Source organism: Trichomycterus rosablanca, chromosome 16 (assembly GCF_030014385.1).
Source record: "Trichomycterus rosablanca isolate fTriRos1 chromosome 16, fTriRos1.hap1, whole genome shotgun sequence".
In the NCBI taxonomy this organism is placed as follows: Eukaryota; Metazoa; Chordata; class Actinopteri; order Siluriformes; family Trichomycteridae; genus Trichomycterus; species Trichomycterus rosablanca.
The window spans coordinates 7,810,644-7,830,000 of NC_086003.1; the positions used below are offsets into that span (position 1 = coordinate 7,810,644).

At 41.0% G+C, this 19,357-nt stretch overlaps 1 protein-coding gene across 1 annotated transcript in view; it reads left to right on the plus strand.

Moving 5' to 3' along the window:
• Positions 1-9,176: 9,176 nt before the first annotated feature.
• LOC134330433 (lipoxygenase homology domain-containing protein 1-like) overlaps positions 9,177-19,357 on the plus strand; it is a 63,964-nt gene continuing 53,783 nt past the window's right edge. Inside the window, exons 1-10 of the mRNA XM_063011568.1 lie at positions 9,177-9,254; positions 9,330-9,514; positions 11,082-11,180; positions 11,270-11,424; positions 12,439-12,562; positions 12,659-12,909; positions 14,068-14,203; positions 15,556-15,716; positions 19,146-19,232; positions 19,326-19,357. The exon at positions 19,326-19,357 is cut by the window's right edge and continues 104 nt beyond it. Coding sequence (XP_062867638.1) covers positions 9,352-9,514; positions 11,082-11,180; positions 11,270-11,424; positions 12,439-12,562; positions 12,659-12,909; positions 14,068-14,203; positions 15,556-15,716; positions 19,146-19,232; positions 19,326-19,357 — 1,208 coding nt within the window. The 5' untranslated portion in view covers positions 9,177-9,254; positions 9,330-9,351. The remainder of the gene's footprint in view (positions 9,255-9,329; positions 9,515-11,081; positions 11,181-11,269; positions 11,425-12,438; positions 12,563-12,658; positions 12,910-14,067; positions 14,204-15,555; positions 15,717-19,145; positions 19,233-19,325) is intronic.

Here is a 19,357-nt window from a genome sequence, read left to right on the forward strand (position 1 = left end):
ATCTAAGCCTTTGGTGGATTTTCCTTTTATACACAATCTAAGCCTTTGATACACATATTTTAGCCTATATTCTATTTATATTGCACATTTATTTTGCCATGTTTCCTTTTCTACACCTTGTCCTTGTACTATCTGTGTAGAACAGGCCAGGATGTATCTAAACATTCAGAACAGAAATGTGATCTTGTAATAATATTCTGAGTTGACATGTGATCTTCTGAGGGGCAGAAGACAAAATGAATAATTTGTGGTTCTTCTTCTGGTTGAGACAATCGAGACAGTCTAGTAGATGTCTGTTGCATGGTTGACCAAACAGAGGGTCTACATGGGTAAAATAAGCCTGTACAATAAGAAAACCAAATGCTGAACCTATATTAAATCATTGTTGCCGTTTATTAAACTTTAGCAGGTCCTTAGTAAGGACCAAAGTCATGTGCTCAATCTGCAGCACTCCATCAATTATGCCATTTTGGCCAAATGGTAAGAAGCCACTGGTAAGTTGGAGCTTGGCAACTAAACTTTGTTCCAGAGAAGGGCTCATGCATGTGTAGATCATGTCTAGAACTCAACTGGAGTCTACTAGTTGCAATCATAATTGGTTGAACACAGTTTGGAAAGGTACATAGTTTAAACGGCATAGTCAGGACCAAATAGTCATGTGTACAGAAACTGTTGGACTGACAACCTATCTGCAGCACTCCATCAATCAGGCCATTTTGGCCGTGTGGCAAGAAGCCACTGTTAAGTTGAACAATATTGCAAGGACTAATGCATGAGGAAAACGGTTCAACCAAAATGTACCATACCATTGAAACGTGGTAATAACGGACTGCATCTTTTCACCTGCACAAGTCGAGTTCATATGTGGATCAGCTTTGTGCACGGAGAGCCATACCCTGATTAGCATTATTCCTTGAATCTGTGCAGGCTCCATCAATCAGCCAGCAGAGGTCGTAATTGCACCAGTTATGGCTTTTCCCATTCTGTGAACAACAGCCAATCGTTGTTCAGGTAGGCGCCCAGCCCAGCCGGATGGCAAAGCTACAGTATGTGTTCGAAATCCCAGTTCTGGTGTGCTAGTGTATTTTACCGTAATGACAGTTCTATTTAAATAAATTAAATCCAATAGATAATAGATAATGGAGTGCACAAAAAATCAAGGCGTCTAAATACTTTCTGAATCCACTGTTGCACATAATTACCCACCTATTCTCACTGTTTTCATCCAGTAAAATCATTTTAGAACTAAGATCAGCCACAACATCCCCAATATAATTTCAGCAAAACCTAAAAAAAACCAGGACAGGGGTGTTACTTTTTTAAAGAGGGACAAACATTAATGTATCAAAATAAAGTGCCAGTTAGCCTAAATGAAATTAAAAACTAGAAAGAAACCCAAACAGCTAGTTATTCTCACATTTATATTTTATTGTAGTGCTTTAACCATTCACTTTACCATAACTCACAATTGTACCACCTTTCAGCCAGCCAAAAGAGAATTGCAAAGAAATTAAATGCTATTCTTTGAACCTATTTTGAGAGAGTAGACATTGTCCGGTTGAAATCCGTCCACCGGCTGCATTTGGCCCATGTGCTGGACTCTGGACTTAGGGCTTTCTAAGAGCAAGACGCTTGACACAGACAGCACTGTCTTATTTTCACCTGGTTGACTTGGTTAAGTTACCATTATATTGCTTTCACCTGTTCTGCCCCTACACATTAACATGCCAGGCTGGAGGGTTTGTCCTGACGCTGGAGTCTGGATTATATCCAGCAGGGCAAACACTGGTCAAGTCTTCTGCATTTCAGCATCACCTTTCATTGTGAAACCTACACTGTAATCTACAGTACATATTCAAGATGATAATTGCGCACATTAAAATGCCTTAATGCCTTAGAATTGTTGTATTGACACCCCTGTATAAACACTATTTTGTTCTGGATTTACATTATGGAAATACACTGATCAGCCATAACATTAAAACCACCTCCTTGTTTCTACACTCACTGTCCATTTAATCAGCTCCACTGACCATATAGAAGCATTTTGTAGTTCTATTTCTCTACATAATAATAATAATAATAATAATAATAATACATTTTATTTATATAGCGCTTTTCAAGATACTCAAAGACGCTTTACATAAGACAAATAATCAAAACAAATACGTACATACACCATACAAATCATAGTACAAAATCAAAATAGTACATCAACATCAAGAATAATTAAGATAAAAACAAAGAGAGCAGCATAAGACAGTTCATTAAAAATTAGCTAAATTATGAGAGAGAACAACAAATATAGAACAATTTCTTAAAATTAGACAGAAACAGGACAGATTTACATGCAATCAGGAAACTGAAAACTTTACAAGTTTTAGGATCTAGGACTTCACATTTCTGTCGTGATCTAAGTATAAAAACTATTAAAAAGAATAGCAAAAATAAAAGCATTTATTTCGTGTTGTTACAAGTTAAATGCCATATTGAATAGATGAGTTTTGAGAAGTGACTTGAATTTGGACAGGTCAGGACAATCTCGTAGGTGTTTGGGGAGAGCATTCCATAAAGATGGAGCAGCTATGGAAAAGGCCCTGTCACCCCAGGTCCGGTGCTTGGTCCTAGAGGGTATGGACAGTAGGTTAGCCTCAGAAGAGCGAAGGCTACGGGAGGGAATGTGCTGATGGAGCAGGTCGGTGAGGTAGGATGGGGCCTGATTATGGAGAGCTTTGTGAGTGAATAGAAGAATTTTGAATTGAATGCGTTGAGCAACGGGAAGCCAATGAAGTTTTTGTAGAACAGGTGTAATATGATCACGGGAGCGAGTATGAGTAAGGAGGCGAGCAGCTGAATTCTGGATATACTGAAGTTTTTTTAGGATTTTGTTAGATGTACCATAAAGGATGCTATTGCAATAATCAATTCTGGATGTAATAAAAGCATGAATCAAGGTTTCGGCGGCAGAAAAGGAGAGTGATGGACGTAGACGTGCTATGTTTTTTAGATGAAAGAAAGCAGTTTTGGTGATGTGATTTACATGGCGGTCAAAAGAGAGGTTGCTATCAAAAATTACACCAAGATTTCGGATGTTAGAAGACGGAGACAAAGTGTCATTATCAATGGTAATTTGAAAATTTTTTGTGGTTTTTGCCAGGGTTGTAGGACCTACGATGATCATATCTGATTTTTCACAGTTTAATTTGAGGAAATTAGCTTTCATCCACAATTTCATTTCAGTGATGCAATTTGTCAGAGTGGAGTGAAGTTCAGTATTAATGGATTTGGAGGAGATGTAAAGCTGAATATCATCAGCATAGCAGTGGAAATGTAAACCATGCCGACGTATGATGTCACCAAGGGGGAGCATATAAAGAATAAACAAAAGGGGACCTAACACTGAGCCTTGGGGAACGCCTTGGGACAGTGGAGCAATGGCAGAACTACAATTGTTGATATTAACAAACATAAATAATACATACTTTGTTAGCCTGCTTTCACCCTGTTCTTTAATGGTCAGGACTCCCACAGGACCACCACAGAGTAGGTATTATTTAGGTGGTGGATGATTCTCAGCACTGCATTGACACTGACAAGGTGGTGGTGTGTTAGTGCGTGATGTGCTGGTTTAAGTGGATCAGACAAGCAGCGCTGCTGGAGTTTTTAAATCCTGTGTCCACTCACTGTCCACTCTATTAGACACTCCTACCTAGTCGGTCTACCTTGTAGATGTAAAGTCAGAGACGATCGCTCATCTATTGCTGCTGTTGGAGTTGGTCATCTTCTAGACCTTCATCAGTGGTCACAGGACGCTGCCCACGGGGCGCTGTTGGCTGGATGTTTTTGGTTGGTGGACTATTCTCAGTCCAGCAGTGACAGTGAGGTGTTTAAAAACTCCAGCAGCGCTGCTGTGTCTGATCCACTCATACCTGGTCGTCTAGCCATCACAATCTGGCCCAAACTCGCTCAAATCCATTTTTCCTGCTTCTAACACATCAACTTTGTGGATAAAATGTTCACTTGCTGCCTAGTTTATCCCACCCACTAACATTTATATAGCATATATATATACAGTATATATGCTGCATCTTATCATGCTGTTATAGTAAAAACATAATTGATTTAATCTTCTGTTTTTTCCTTCTCATAGTGTATGAGGTGGTGACAGTTACAGGTGATGTGAAAGGAGCGGGGACGGACGCTAACGTTTTCGTGACCTTGTATGGAGAGTTTGGGGTTACCCCAAAAGTTATCTTGGCCAGCAAGTAAGTTTAAACCTTTAACATTTCATTGTACCTCAGTAGTTGGTTTAGAAAGGGTCCATTTTTTCTAACTGTAGAACCATTTGTTTTACAAAACTAAAGTAAAACTATTTAAATATCCTTTTCATTCCGGACCCAGAATAAATCATGGAATTAATTTCCTTGCAAACCTTAGCTTGTTTGAAAGCTGGGGTCAGAGGGCAGTCTCAGCTATCATATGGATTTCCTGAAGCTGAGAGGGTTAAGGGCCTAACCGTGGCTGTTTGGCGGAGCTGGGAATCTAGCCCTTAACCTTCAGATTAATAGCCCAGGGCCTTAACCACTGAGCTACCATTGCCCATGTATTAAATTGTAAGTGATATGAAAGACAGAAGTAATTATTGGGTGTGGAAGACTGGAACTATTCTGTTTCAATAGGCCTGAATGCTTGACCCTTACTGTGAGGGACTCAGATGGTTCTGGTATGCTGTGCTGGGTATTTTGCAGGCATGGTATGGGTCCATGTGTCCCTGTAAAGAAAAAGCCATTCTAACAACTAAGTGTGATCAGTATGGTCAGTATGATGGAAGATTTCTATCTTGATCAGGACAACTGAAACGAATAAACACATGAATCAAATTAATAAAAATCATTCAATAAACAAGACAAAACCAATCTATTAGCATCCTGAAGTAAAACTTACGGGACAAAGAAAGACTAGTGACTGTACCACTGGAGCAAAAACACTGCACTTCACTCAATGACCACCAATGAAAACACAGGTTTTAAGAGCTCTTGAGAGTCATACAGCCAGCTACTCAATCCACCACTGAGTTACAACCTAAATTCTGATCACAAAAACTACATTTACATTTTAGGCATTTAGCACTCTTTTATCCAAAGTGACTACAGCACTGACTACAGTACTGTGACAGTTTACAGTCTAAGCAATTAAGGGTTAAGGGCCTTGCTTAAGGGCCAAACAGTGGCAACCTGGCAGTGGTGGGGCTCGAACCAGCGACCTTTCGATTACTAGTCCAGTACCCTAACTGCCAGGATGATGGAAGATTTCTATCTTGATCAGATTGCTCTATAATAACAATTAATAACAATTAATAACAATTAATAACAATTAATAACAATTAATAACAATTAATAATAATAATAATAATAATAATAATAATAATAATAATAATTAATAATTAATAATAATAATAATAATAATAATAATAATAATAATAATTATTATTATTATTATTATTATTATTATTATTATTATTAATAATAATAATAATAATAATAATTAAAATAATAATAATAATAATAATAATAATGATGATGATGATGATGATGATGATGATGATGATAGGGGCCTGGGCAGTGCAGAAGTAAATTACACTGGTCTACTACTGCTGGGATCCAGGGTTCAAATCCCAGGCATCTACAGTAGATACTGACATGATTGGGTATGTCTCGAGATGGATCGCCATCCTGTGCGGGATGCGTTACCATACAGCATAGCGTAACCACCGCCATGCTGACCAACTAAAAATTAAATAATAATAGTAATAACCACTTTAACTACTTTTAATACTGTTAATTTCTTTCTCAAAACAGGTATTGAAGGTGAATATGTGTTAACTAACATCTAACACGTCCTCTTCTCTTTGTTTCCTCAGCACTGAAAGGAGGTACTGCCATCAGAATATGGCCACTCAGTGACTTCTGTGTGGCAGTGTATTGCCTTTCTTTGGTTATGATGTTGTATATGAGAGCATTCTGGGTGCCTTGATTATGGCCTCAAATTTGAAGCACATAATAATTCACATTACCCATTTTGCCATGTTAAAGCACCAGATTAGCTCTCCTCTACACGCCATCACGACTATATATACTCATCCGGAGTAAGAATCACTCTCTATGTATTAATCAATTAGACTACAACTTAAGTGGATTTTGATTAATCTTGATAGTGTGTTGTCTTGCTCAGATGAGTATCTATGTATTCAGTATTCATGTTGCATAATGACTGATAAACAATTCTGGATCAGACTATCCCAACCCTTCATGATATATTAGCAGTGTTTCTACAGATTGATTGGCCCATCTTATGGTCAGAATGCAACATTTTGGAATAGAGATGAAATCTAGCAGTTCTTCTTTAACTGCCTAAATTCCATCATTTCCAAAGTTTGCTTGTGTGTCTTTTTATCTTATAAAGGATTTTTGTTAGCACATGAATGTATGTATGTGGGAAGAATTGTAAAGCCATTATTGACTATGAATTTGGCTATATATTTTTAGATATTATTTATATTTATACAAAATGGAAGGGGTAGACAAAATAATGAAAAAACACCACATTAACTTCAAGCTTGACGTTAAAGTAACTAAACAAAACCAATTCATACGCAGCCTGAAGCTAAACCTAATAGATACAAAGAAAGACTAGTGACTAGAAAACAGAGGTCGTGAGAGCCACTCAGCCAGCTACTCGATCCACCAGCGAGTTACAACCCAAACGCTGATCACAGAAACTAGACAAGGGAAATGCAGCACCTACAAAGTTGCCATGCCACCCAGCCAGCTACTCAATCCACCGGCGAGTTACAACCGAAACGCTGATCAGAGAAACAAGCTCTAGGTTTAGTGAATAACTATTGATAAGGTGCAGAGAATGCAGAGAAACTAGACAAGGAAAAATGCAGCACCTAAAAAGTTGCCATGCCACCCAGCCAGCTACTCAATCCACCAGTGAGTTACATCCAAACACTGATCAGAGAAGCTAGACGAGGGAAATGCAACACCTAAAAAGTTGCCATGCCACCCAGCCAGCTACTCAATCCACCAGTGAGTTACATCCAAACGCTGATCAGAGAAGCTAGACAAGGGAAATGCAGCACCTAAAAAGTTGCCATGCCACCCAGCCAGCTACTCAATCCACCGGCGAGTTACAACCGAAACGCTGATCAGAGAAACAAGCTCTGGGTTTAGTGAATAACTATTGATAAGGTGCAGAGAATGCAGAGAAACTGGACAAGGAAAAATGCAGCACCTAAAAAGTTGCCATGCCACCCAGCCAGCTACTCAATCCACCAGTGAGTTACATCCAAACACTGATCAGAGAAGCTAGACGAGGGAAATGCAGCACCTAAAAAGTTGCCATGCCACCCAGACAGCTACTCAATCCACCAGTGAGTTACAATCCAAATGCTGATAAGAGAAACAAGCTCTAGGTTTAGTGAATAACTATTGATAAGGTGCAGAGAATGCAGAGAAACTAGACAAGGAAAAATGCAGCACCTAAAAAGTTGCCATGCCACCCAGCCAGCTACTCGACCCACCAGTGAGTTACATCCAAACACTGATCAGAGAAGCTAGAAAAGGGAAATGCAGCACCTAAAAAGTTGCCATGCCACCCAGACAGCTACTCAATCCACCGGCAAGTTACAACCCAAACGCTGATCAGAGAAACTAGACAAGGAAAATACAGTGCCTAGAAAGTTGCCATGCCACCCAGACAGCTACTCAATCCACCGGCAAGTTACAACCCATATGCTGATCAGAAACACTAGACAAGGAAAATACAGTGCCTAGAAAGTTGCCATGCCACCCAGCCAGCTACTCGATCCACCGGTGAGTTACAACCCAAACGCTGATCAGAGAAGCTAGACAAGGGAAATGCATCACCTAGAACGTTGCCATGCCACCTAGCCAGCTACTCGATCCACCAGTGAGTTACAACCCAAACGCTGATCAGAGAAACTAGACAACGGAAATGCAGCACCTAGAAAGTTGCCATGCCATCCAGCCAGCTACTCGATCCACCAGTGAGTTACATCCAAACGCTGATCAGAGAAACTAGACAGGGAAATGAGTGCCTAGAAAGTAGCCATGCCACCCAGCCAGCTACTCAATCCACCAGTGAGTTACATCCAAACGCTGATCAGAGAAACTAGACAGGGAAATGAGTGCCTAGAAAACTGCAATGCCACCCAGCCAGCTACTCAATCCACCGGTGAGTTACAACCCAAACGCTGATCAGAGAAACTAGACAAGGGAAATGCAGCACCTAAAAAGTTGCCATGCCACCCAGCCAGCTACTCGATCCACCAGTGAGTTACAACCCAAACGCTGATCAGAGAAGCTAAACAAGGAAAATGCAGCACCTATAAAGTTGCCATGCCACCCAGACAGCTACTCGATCCACCAGTGAGTTACATCCAAACACTGATTAGAGACACTAGACATGGAAAATACAGTGACTAGAAAATTGCCATGCCACCCAGCCAGCTACTCAATCCACCGGCAAGTTACAACCCAAACGCTGATCAGAGAAACAAGCTCTAGGTTTAGTGAATAACTATTGATAAGGTGTAGAGAATGCTTTGAAGTGCAGTATCCATCAATGCATCCCATTACTGGACCTCCCATGGACATAATATAGAGTTGCCCTCTTTCTTCATGTCTCTATCAACCCCAATTCTTCCACGAGAATTTGAAATGTGTGTCTGATGGAATTTGTGCCTATTTAGTTAAATTAGCATTTGTGAGGTCAGGCACTGATGTTGCATGTGAAGGTCTGGCTTAGATTCGATGTGTTAATTGATCCCAGAGATGTTCCATAGGTTTGATGTCAAAGCAATGTGCAGGCCACTGAAGTTCCTCTACACCAGATTCATCAAAGCCAGGTATATATGAACCTCACCTTGTGCACGTGGACCATTAGGGTGGAACTGGAATGGGGGGATTCCTCAAACAGTGGGTTTTTGTTATTTTGTCCACCCCTATAAGTCTAAGTCATACAGGGTGATTTTTATTTCATGACACTTTAAGCAAGGAGCCACACAAGATGTTATAAGTGGTTTCCCTTTCTCTTCCTTTTCTGGCTTTATTTATTTATGTATTTAATTATTTATTTATTTATCACAGGAGCCGAGCAGCTTTCGATAAGAATAAAACAGACGTTTTCCGGATTAAAACGCACAACGTCGGTGCCATAAAGAAACTGAGGTACGCACAGACACGCAATAATCCTGACAATAAAAAACAACAGGTTTGTAAATCATGGTTCAATCTTTCTTTTAGGATCGAGCATGACAACACGGGAATGAATCCCAGGTGGTATCTGGATCGGGTCACACTGTCGGACCTGAACAGACCGAACCATCGGCTGTTTTTCTCCTGCGCACGGTGGTTAGGCCGGGAGGTGGGGGACGGACTCACAGTGAGATACCTGCTGGGCAGCTTTAATCCCATGAACATCCCAAAACGTACGTTGAGTTTCGAGGTATTTTTCCCCATAAGGATGTTAATGTGTTCCATGGTCCTGTGGAACTGCATATGTTTTAGGCTCATGTACAACCCCAAATTAGAAAAAGTTGGGACAGTATGACTTTTATTTGATTGCAGACAGGATGAACCTGAGATAGTTCATGTTTTATCTGCTCAACTTCATTTCATTTGTTAATAAACATCCATCCCTGCATTTTAGGCCTGCAACACATTCCAAAAAAAGTTCAGACAGGGGCAATTTAGGGCTAGTAATGAGGTGAAAAAACTAAACAATTATGTGATTCCAAACAGGTGATTGTAATCATGGTTTGGTCTTTGATGAGCAAAGATGATCAGAGGATCTCCAGTTTGTCAACAAATGCATGACAAAATGATTAAAATGTTTAAAAACTATGAACCTCAAAGAAAGATTCGAACAGATTTGCATATTTCCCCCTCTACAGAGCATAATATCATTAAACGATTCAAGTAATCAGGAGCAATTTCAGTGTGTAAAGGCCAAGGGCGCAAGCTTCTCTTTGATCCCTCAGACGGCACTGCATCAAGAACCGCCGCTCAACAATAGCTGATATAACCACATGGGTGAGGGATTACTTTGGCAAACCTTTATCAAGCACTACAATACAGAGTTACATGCACACATGCCACTTAAAACTTTACTGTGCAAAAAAGAAGCCTTACGTTAGCTATGTCCAGAAGCGGCGTCGACTTCTCTGGGCTCGGAGGTATCTAGGATGGACCAACACACAGTGGAAACGTGTATTGTGGTCAGATGAATCAGCATTCCAGGTCTTTTTTGGAAATAATTGACGCCGTGTGCTCCGGACTAAAGACTGAAAGGACCATCCAGACTGTTATCAGCAACAAGCTAAAAGCCAGGGTCTGTCATGGTATGGTTCTGTGTCAGTGCCCTTGGCAATGGTCATTTACACTTCTGTGATGGCAGCATTAATGCAGAAAAGTACATTGAGATCTTAGAGCAACATGTGCTGCCTTCAGGACGTCATCTTTTCCAGGGACGTCCATGTATTTTTCAACAAGACGATGCAAAACCACATGCTGCACACATTACAAAGGCATGGCTGAGGAAGAAGAGGGTACGGGTACTGGACTGGCCTGCCTGCAGTCCTGACCTGTCCCCAATAGAGAATGTGTGGAGAATTTTGAAATGAAAAATGCAACAACGACGACCCTGTACTGTTGTACATCTTAAGACGTGTTTGCAGGAAGAATGAGACAAAATAAAACCTGAAACTAAATCACTTGGTCTCCTCGGTGCCAAAACGTCTTTTAAGTGTGGTGAAAAGGAATGGCAACATTACAAAGTGGTAAATGCTTTACTGTCCCAACTTTTGTTGGAATGTGCAGCAGGCCTGAAATGCAGGAATGGATGTTTCATTAATAAATGAATTGCATTAAGCTTTTTCATGTTAAGTGTTTTAGAGGATGATAATTCATTAATAATTAAGACCTTGTAAAATTTCAGCAGTTACACTGAATAATTGTGTGTGTGTGTGTGTGTGTGTGTGTGTGTGTGTCTTGAAGAAAATAAATACATTGTTAGCGTGTTCACCATGGATGTGAAAGGCAGTGGAACCGATGCAGATGTATACTTGACCATCTTCGGAGAGCATGGAGATACTGGTAAGTGAGTGCTCATTTTTTGGTAGTGTGCTACGACTTGTTTTTCGTGTCTGTCTGTCTAAGTAAGATGTGTGTGTGTGTGTGTGTAGGTGAAAGGAGGCTAATAAGTGAAGGGAAGGACACTTTTGAAAGGGGGAATGAGGATAAGTTTACCATCGAGAACCCAAACCTGGGAAGACTGATGAAAATCACCATCGGACACAACAACAACAAGGGCTCGTCAGCCAGCTGGGGCTGTGATAGGGTACCCACACAAATACTATCTATGGCAATGTTTCCCAGACTGTGGTACGAGTACCATTGGTGGTACCTGAAGGATGCATATGGATTAGTTTGGCATCTTGAAAAGGCTACACAGACAATACCTGTGGAGAATAGGAAGGATTATGTATATACACTGATCAGCCATAATAATAAAACCACCTTCTTGTTTCTACACTCACTGTCCATTTTATCAGCTCCACTTACCATATAGAAGCACTTTGTAGTTCTACAATTACTGACTGTAGTCTATCTGTTTCTCTGCATGCTTTGTTAGCCACCTTTCACCCTGTTCTTCAATGGCCAGGACTCCCTCAGGACCACTACAGATCAGGTATTATTTGGGTGGTGGATCATTCTCAGCACTGCAGTGACACTGACACGGTGGCGGTGTGTTAGTGTGTGTTGTGCTTGGATGAGTGGATCAGACACAGCAGCGCTGCTGGAGTTTTTAAACACCTCACTCTCACTGCTGGACTGAGAATAGTCCACCAATCAAAAATATCCAGCCAACAGCACCCCGTGGGTAGTGTCCTGCGACCACTGATGAAGGTCTAGAAGATGACCGACTCAAACAGCAGCAATAGATGAGCGATCGTCTCTGACTGTACATCTACAAGGTGGACCAACTAGGTAGGAGTGTCTGACAGAGTGGACAGTGAGTGGACACAGTGTTTAAAAACTCCAGCAGCGCTGCTGTGTCTGATCCACTTATACCAGCACAACACTCACTGTCATTGTCATTGCAGTGCTGAGAATGATCTACCACCTAAATAATACCTACTCTGTAGTGGTCCTGAGGGAGTCCTGACCATTGAAGAACAGCATGAAAGGGGGCTAACAAAGCATGCAGAGAAACAGTTGGACTACAGTCAGTAATGTAGAACTACAAAGTGCTTCTATATGGTAAGTGGGGCTCATATCATGGACAGTGTTATGGCTGATTGGTTTATAGTGTATGCTGTCCTGACTACACCTGTGTGTTTGTGTGATACAGGTTGTAATAGATGATTTGGGTAATAAGGAGGTGTATGCATTTCCCATTAATGCTTGGTTTGACATTTCTGAGGGTGATGGAAAAATCCAGAGAGACATGGTGGTTGGAACCACTCAGCCGATGTGTAAGTTACACGCTACAAGTGTGTTTGTGTATCTGGAACCCTGAGAGATAACATATATTCATGTGTGTTTGTATGTGTGTGTGCGTTTGTGTGTAGCTCTTGTGTATAACGTCCAGGTCATGACTGGCGATATTCGGGGTGCTGGTACCAACTCTAAGATCCATCTGGTAATGCATGGGCAGAAAGGCATTAAGAACAGCGGGAAGATGTTTTTGGAAGGCGGCACCTTCGAGAGGGCTCAGATCGACATCTTTAATGTGGAGATCATGGATCTGATCAGTCCACTGAGCAGGGTCACAATTGGCCACGACAATGCTGGGATCAGCTGTGGCTGGTACTGCGAGAAGGTATGTTGGTATGCTGGGAAATATCGTTGTGTATATTTATTTTGCTCTAGCACAAAGAGTTACTTCAGGTCCATCATCAACAATGGACACAGTCTTTATTCCACTGTCTAAGAAAGGTGTCTTGCTCCAGCAAAGCTACTCTAGGACCATTGACCTGGTCCCACATACTAACAAGATCCTGTTCCAAGTAATCCCGAGACAAATGCAAACCAAACTTGAAGAAGAGATTGCCCAAGAGGCATCACAGACCTCCAGCTCATCACAGAGAAAAAGGAACCAAGCACTATACTCATGTTTCATTGATTTTTAAAAGGACAAATATGGATAACCATGAGATGGGTTTCCCCTCACACTTGAGGAATCTGTATAGCCAACATCAGCATGGTTCAGGGTAAGAAACGAAGTCTAACAGGGATGTAACATCTCACCTTGTCTGTTTAAAATTTAATGGAGGAAGATAATGACCACTGAGTAGTGTACAAGAAGGCCAGAACAGAAAAGGAGCTTCTGAACCACATTAAGTCCCACAAGTTATGTTAATTTGGGCATGTGATGAGGCACCCACATCACAACAGTGTGCTAAAAAATTCATGGAAGAAGATAATGACCACTGAGTAAGTGTACAAGAAGGCCAGAACAGAAAAGGAGCTTCTGAAACACATTAAGTCCCACAAGTTATGTTAATTTGGGCATGTGATGAGGCACCCACATCACAAGTGTGCTAAATAATTCCTGGAAGAAGATGATGACCACTGAGTAAGTGTACAAGAAGGCCAGAACAAAAATGGAGCTATTGAAACACATTAAGTCCCACAAGTTATGTTAATTTGGGCATGTGATGAGGCACCCACATCACAACAGTGTGCTAAAAATTTCATGGAAGAAGATAATGACCACTGAGTAAGTGTACAAGATGGCCAGAACAGAAAAGGAGCTAAAAAAACACATTAAGTCCCACAAGTTATGTTAATTAGGGCATGTGATGAGGCACCCATATCACAACAGGGTCCCAAATTAGGGCATGAGGCACCAACATGACAACCTTCAAGTGTTATAACACTTGAAGACCAAAGACTGATGACATTGTAATTGCAAACATGATGGCCATGATTAATAAAACATTAACTGCTCTATCTGTCTGTCCATCTCTTTTTTTAGGTGACGGTGTATTGCCCTTTTACGGGGATTGAACAGGTTTTTCCATGTCGCCGATGGTTAGATGAAGATGATGGAGATGGCTTGGTGGAGGTGGAGCTCTATGAAATGGTCTCACTGCGTCAGTGCAAACAAAAGAGTAAGTTCCTCCTTTAAAAGTCTAATGCATTTCTCTTAAACCTTATGTATAAGTTTTTTTTTTTTTTTTTTTTTTTTTTAAATGATCTGCGTTGATGGCCTACTTTAAACATGCACCATCAAAAACAACAAAAAAATAACTATTATCCTATTACTGGGTTTACGTGCATTTGTGTAGTTTGATAATGGGAACACACACATATATACCGATCAGCCATAACATTATCACCACCTCCTTGTTTCTACACTCACTGTCCATTTTATCAGCTCCACTTACCATATCATGCTGTTCGTCAATGGTCAGGACTCTCCCAGGACCACCACAGAGCAGGTATTATTTGGGTGGTGGATCATTACCAGCCCTGCAGTGACACTGACATGGTGGTGGTGTGTTAGTGTGTGTTGTGCTGGTATGAGTGAATCAGACACAGCAGCGCTGCTGGAGTTTTTAAATACCGTGTCCACTCACTGTCCACTCTATTAGACACTCCTACCTAGTTGGTCCACCTTGTAGATGTACAGTCAGAGACGATCGCTCATCTATTGCTGCTGTTTGAGTTGGTCATCTTCTAAACCTTCATCAGTGGTCAAAGGACGCTGCCCACTGGGTGCTGTTGGCTGGATATTTTTGGTTGGTGGACTATTCTCAGTCCAGCAGTGACAGTGAGGTGTTTAAAAACTCCAGCAGGATTACTGTGTCTGATCCACTCATACCAACACAACACACACTAACACACCACCACCATGTCAGTGTCACTGCAGTGCTGAGAATGATCCACCACCCAAATAATACATACTGTGTGGTGGTCCTGTGGGGGTCCTGACCATTGAAGAACAGCATTAAAGGGGGCTAACAAAGCATGCAGAGAAACAGATGGACTACAGTCGGTAATTGTAGAACTACAAAGTGCTTCTATATGGTAAGTGGGGCTGATAAAATGGACAGTGAGTGTAGAAACACGGAGGTGGTTTTAATGTTATGACTGATCAGTGTATATTTAAGTATTTAAGTAAGTATAGCATTTTTTTTCTTTAACAATAAGAAAGAAATAAAGATTATGAAGTGGGTTTTTCTTGGGGTGCCTGGGGAAAAGCAGTGGTGCCTACAAAGACATGATTGGCTACGTCTTGGGGGAGGGGTGTCTGAACAGCCTATCTGTTGGGAGGTGGACTTTTCAGTGCACTCTCAGTGCTGGTCCCAAGCTTGGATAATATTCGGAAGATTGCATCAGGAAGGGCATCCCATGTAAAAACTGTCCCAATTTGGGTACAACGATCCACTCCGTTGACCCTTAATATGGGAGCAGTCAAACAAATCATATACACCTAAACCTTTAACCTTGTGATTTGCAGAGTTCCCTTGGTCTCTGTGGATATGGACGTCTGATATTAAAGGAGCGGGTACGGACGCGCAGATATTTATACAGGTCTACGGCGAGAAAGGCAAGAGCGATGAGATGAAGCTGGAGAGCAAATCGGACAGCTTCGAGCAGGCCCAGTGTGACAAGTTCATGGTATTACAAATGACTATTTTTCTGGACTGCTTGGTATTATTACAAATCCCATTCAAGAGACAGAAGAATCTGTGATTTGTTACTTCTTTTAAAACATAACCTCATCTAGTTTAAGTAGACACAGTGTTGCCAACTCCTTAGTAAGGAAAGTAGCTATTGGCTGTCCTAAAAGTCGCTAGAAGTCGCTAAATGACGTCATCGCCTAATTTGCATAAGGAATAACGTCGTGGGAGAGACAAAAAGTGGGTAAAAAAAACACCCTAAATATGCTTAGAACTACAAATTAACATTCTTCTGTTGATTCGTGGTTTGTTTTTGTTTTTTAAGACAACACTGAGCTACGCTGAGCAGGGTTGCCAGATTGCGACAGCAATTTTCAGCCAAAATGCATGAAAAAAACGCCCAAAACACAGGATAAGCAGATGATGTTTAGCATTTCACAAATAATAAACCAGTTAAACCATCATGACCTACAAATTAATATCTTAAAATGTACAGATCAATAATTATACATTATAAAGGACAAATTAATTTTGCTTGCATGTCTTTGAAGTAGCCTACCAAGTTTGTAAAATGCATTATTTCTAAAACTTTGCTAGTAAATAAAAATAAACTTGCAAGTAGGGTTGGGCGATTTTCACGATTAATTCGGTTAATTCGCATGAACGTTTTCACCCGATGTTAGAAATGTGACAATCGCGATTGTTTACATACTTTACATTTTAATTAAAATACTAACATGTCACGAGGCAGAAACTGACCAGACGCTCGCGGAATATCAATCAAGTAAAGTTTAATATCAAAAGGGCAAAAACAGTGTACAAAATCAGGTAGAGTCCAAAACCAGCGAAAACTAAAACAGTAAACGGAAGACAACAAGGATTATACACAGTAGCGGTTAGATTCAGAAATTCAAAAGAGTTCAAATAAGAGTCACTGAATCAAACACAGCCAAACTGAATCACAACTCCGGAGCCGATGAGCGCGATCAGGACTGACTGACCGGGGGACATGTGATAGTCACGTGACTGTGGGAGCATGGGAATTGTAGTCCATATTGTTAGAAGCAGAACTTAAGACCTCCAGCCACCCCCCGGAGTGATTACTTGATGCCCTCCCCGCCTAGATACTGATACAGACTCACTTCACAGGCTTGTGTTCCTTTTAAGAAACCTGTAAAGAACTTTTTGTAGTTTTGCACTTTTCCTAATGTAAGGAGGTTCTGCTGCACAATATTTAAAGTAAGAGTTGTTTGTGAGCTATTCTTATAAAGGATATAGCTAATTAAGATTTCTAGTTTGTTTTAATTATTGTTATATCGTTATTGTTATAAAGTTTGAGTCTTTTGAGATGATAATTATAGGTGGTGCTGTTACTATTTTTCACTTCTGCAGTCTTAAATTAAAAAGCAAAAAAAAAATAGAAATTCGAGTCTTTTTTCAATTGCATTATACAAGAACAAAAAAATCGAAATCGTAATCGACAATCGGTAATAATATTAAAATAATCGAGATTTTTTTTTTTTGCAAAATCGCCCAGCCCTACTTGCAAGCAATGTTTGCAAGTTTAACCTCTCGTACATGTGAGAGGAAATATGTACGAGACTTGCTTTCCTTCATATTCAACTCAAATCACTTGTCTAACATATGAATCACTGTATTGATGGGCGTGGCAACAGTGTCTTGGACTGGAAAGTATAACCTGTCATTCAAACTTTTGACAAAGGGTTGGATGTGGTGGAAGAAGGGAGACCTATTTATATTCCACCTGCTTTAGAAAGCAATATTGTTTTATTTACATTTCAAGCCGCCAAAATGATTACAAGCCAGCCTAAATTTTGTCCACCTGCCAAAGTGTGTTTTTCCTCGCCAATTTCCAACAAAATCCGCCCATTTTGGTGGAAAACCGCCCAATCTGGCAACACCGACTGTAATACTGACCGCCCGTGAGTGCTTTGGGATGGCGGAGGGGCTCACGGCAGGCCCCGCTGCTCACTGAAGACAGTAACTGCAGAACAATGTGTGTTTTCATGTTCGAGTCACCAAAAGTCTCCAATAACAACAGAAAAAGATCGCTAGATTTGTCTCTAGTCTAGTAAAGTCTAGGGTATGAAAACACTGAGTAGACAACACTAATCTGCTTTACATTACATCTTGTAAACCACATTCAGACCAGATTGCTACCAATTTTATTAATGAAGTACATTTCGTTTTGTGTTTCGTATTGATGCGTCGTTTGTTGCCTGGGTCGTGGACAGAATGCGGGCCACGATGAAAAACCCTGATGTAGAACGTTGAACCCGATTTCGGGCATGGCAAGAAATACAAGTCTGATGTCTGATCGATAATTGGACTGTAGTCCTATTACATCTGATTATTTAGGAATAAACAGTCACACTGTATGTGCACCAAGGGGTCGAATTATTGAGCATTTGGCAGACGCTTTTATATCCTATAAGTTGCTTAAGGGTCCAATGGTGGCACGCTGAACCTTGAGCCTTAAACACTAAGCCAACGCTGTCCAAAAATAACAGACACGACAAACTACCAGCTTTAGACTAACACCGACTTCAAAGCAGTTGAGTTCCACTATGTAGATGGTACAAGACCTTCTGGGGTTGAAAAAGGTAATTTTTTCCCCCAATTTTTTTTATCCCTATTCTAGTCATGTCCAATTACCCTGATTGTGTCCTCTATACTGATTCAACCCTTTTGCCGCTGACTGAGGACGCCACTCAACTGACTTGCGCCCCCTCCGGCACGCAATCAGTACAGCCTGCATTTTTCACCTGCACGAGCCGAGCTCATACACCGAGAGACACTGCGCACGGAGGGTCACACCCCCCTCAATGTTATTCCTCAGCCCTGTGCAGGCGCCGTCAGTCAACCAGCAGGGGCCGCAGTCGTACCAGTTATGAGGACCTATGCTCCGACTCTACCCCTAAGCCCCTGAACAACAGCCAAACCTTGTTCATACTGCCGCCCAACCCAGTCGGAAAGGCAGAGCTGAGTTTCGATACGATGCATCTAGAAATGCAACTCTGGTGCGCTAGCGTACTTTACCGCTGCGCCACCTGAGCAGCCGAAAAAGGTTCTTTTTGAACTAATGGGCAATTCTCTCCTAAGGTTTGACAAAACGTGGTGAGCCACGACCCATCATTGCTTGTAAAAACCGATTCCTTGGTGGATCCTCCTTTTATCCCCATTCATGATTCCCTCACCTGTTACCAATTTACCTCCTTATTGTGGAACACTGTGACTTGAATATTCTATAAACATTTCACTCTTATTTCTCCTCTGTCCCAACTTTTTAGTTCAAGTCATCTGGAAATGGGGTTTGTATTTAAGTATAGCAAACTCACACAAAGGTGTGCATTTTCAAAATGTCTTTTTGTGGTTTTCTGTTCTCGGGGGTCCTTCTTGGGAATAGGTCGAAATGCCTGACATTGGGACCATAAGGAAGCTGAGGATTTGGCACGAAAAAAGACACCCATTTTCTGGTTGGCATCTGGGCAGAGTGAGGACAGCTGTCTATTAACTAGAATTCACGTGTATATACGTTCATTTATTTATGGTTCTTGCACTGATCTTGGTTTGTTTGAACATACAGGCAACAGTAATGAAGACCTTGACTAAAGAGAA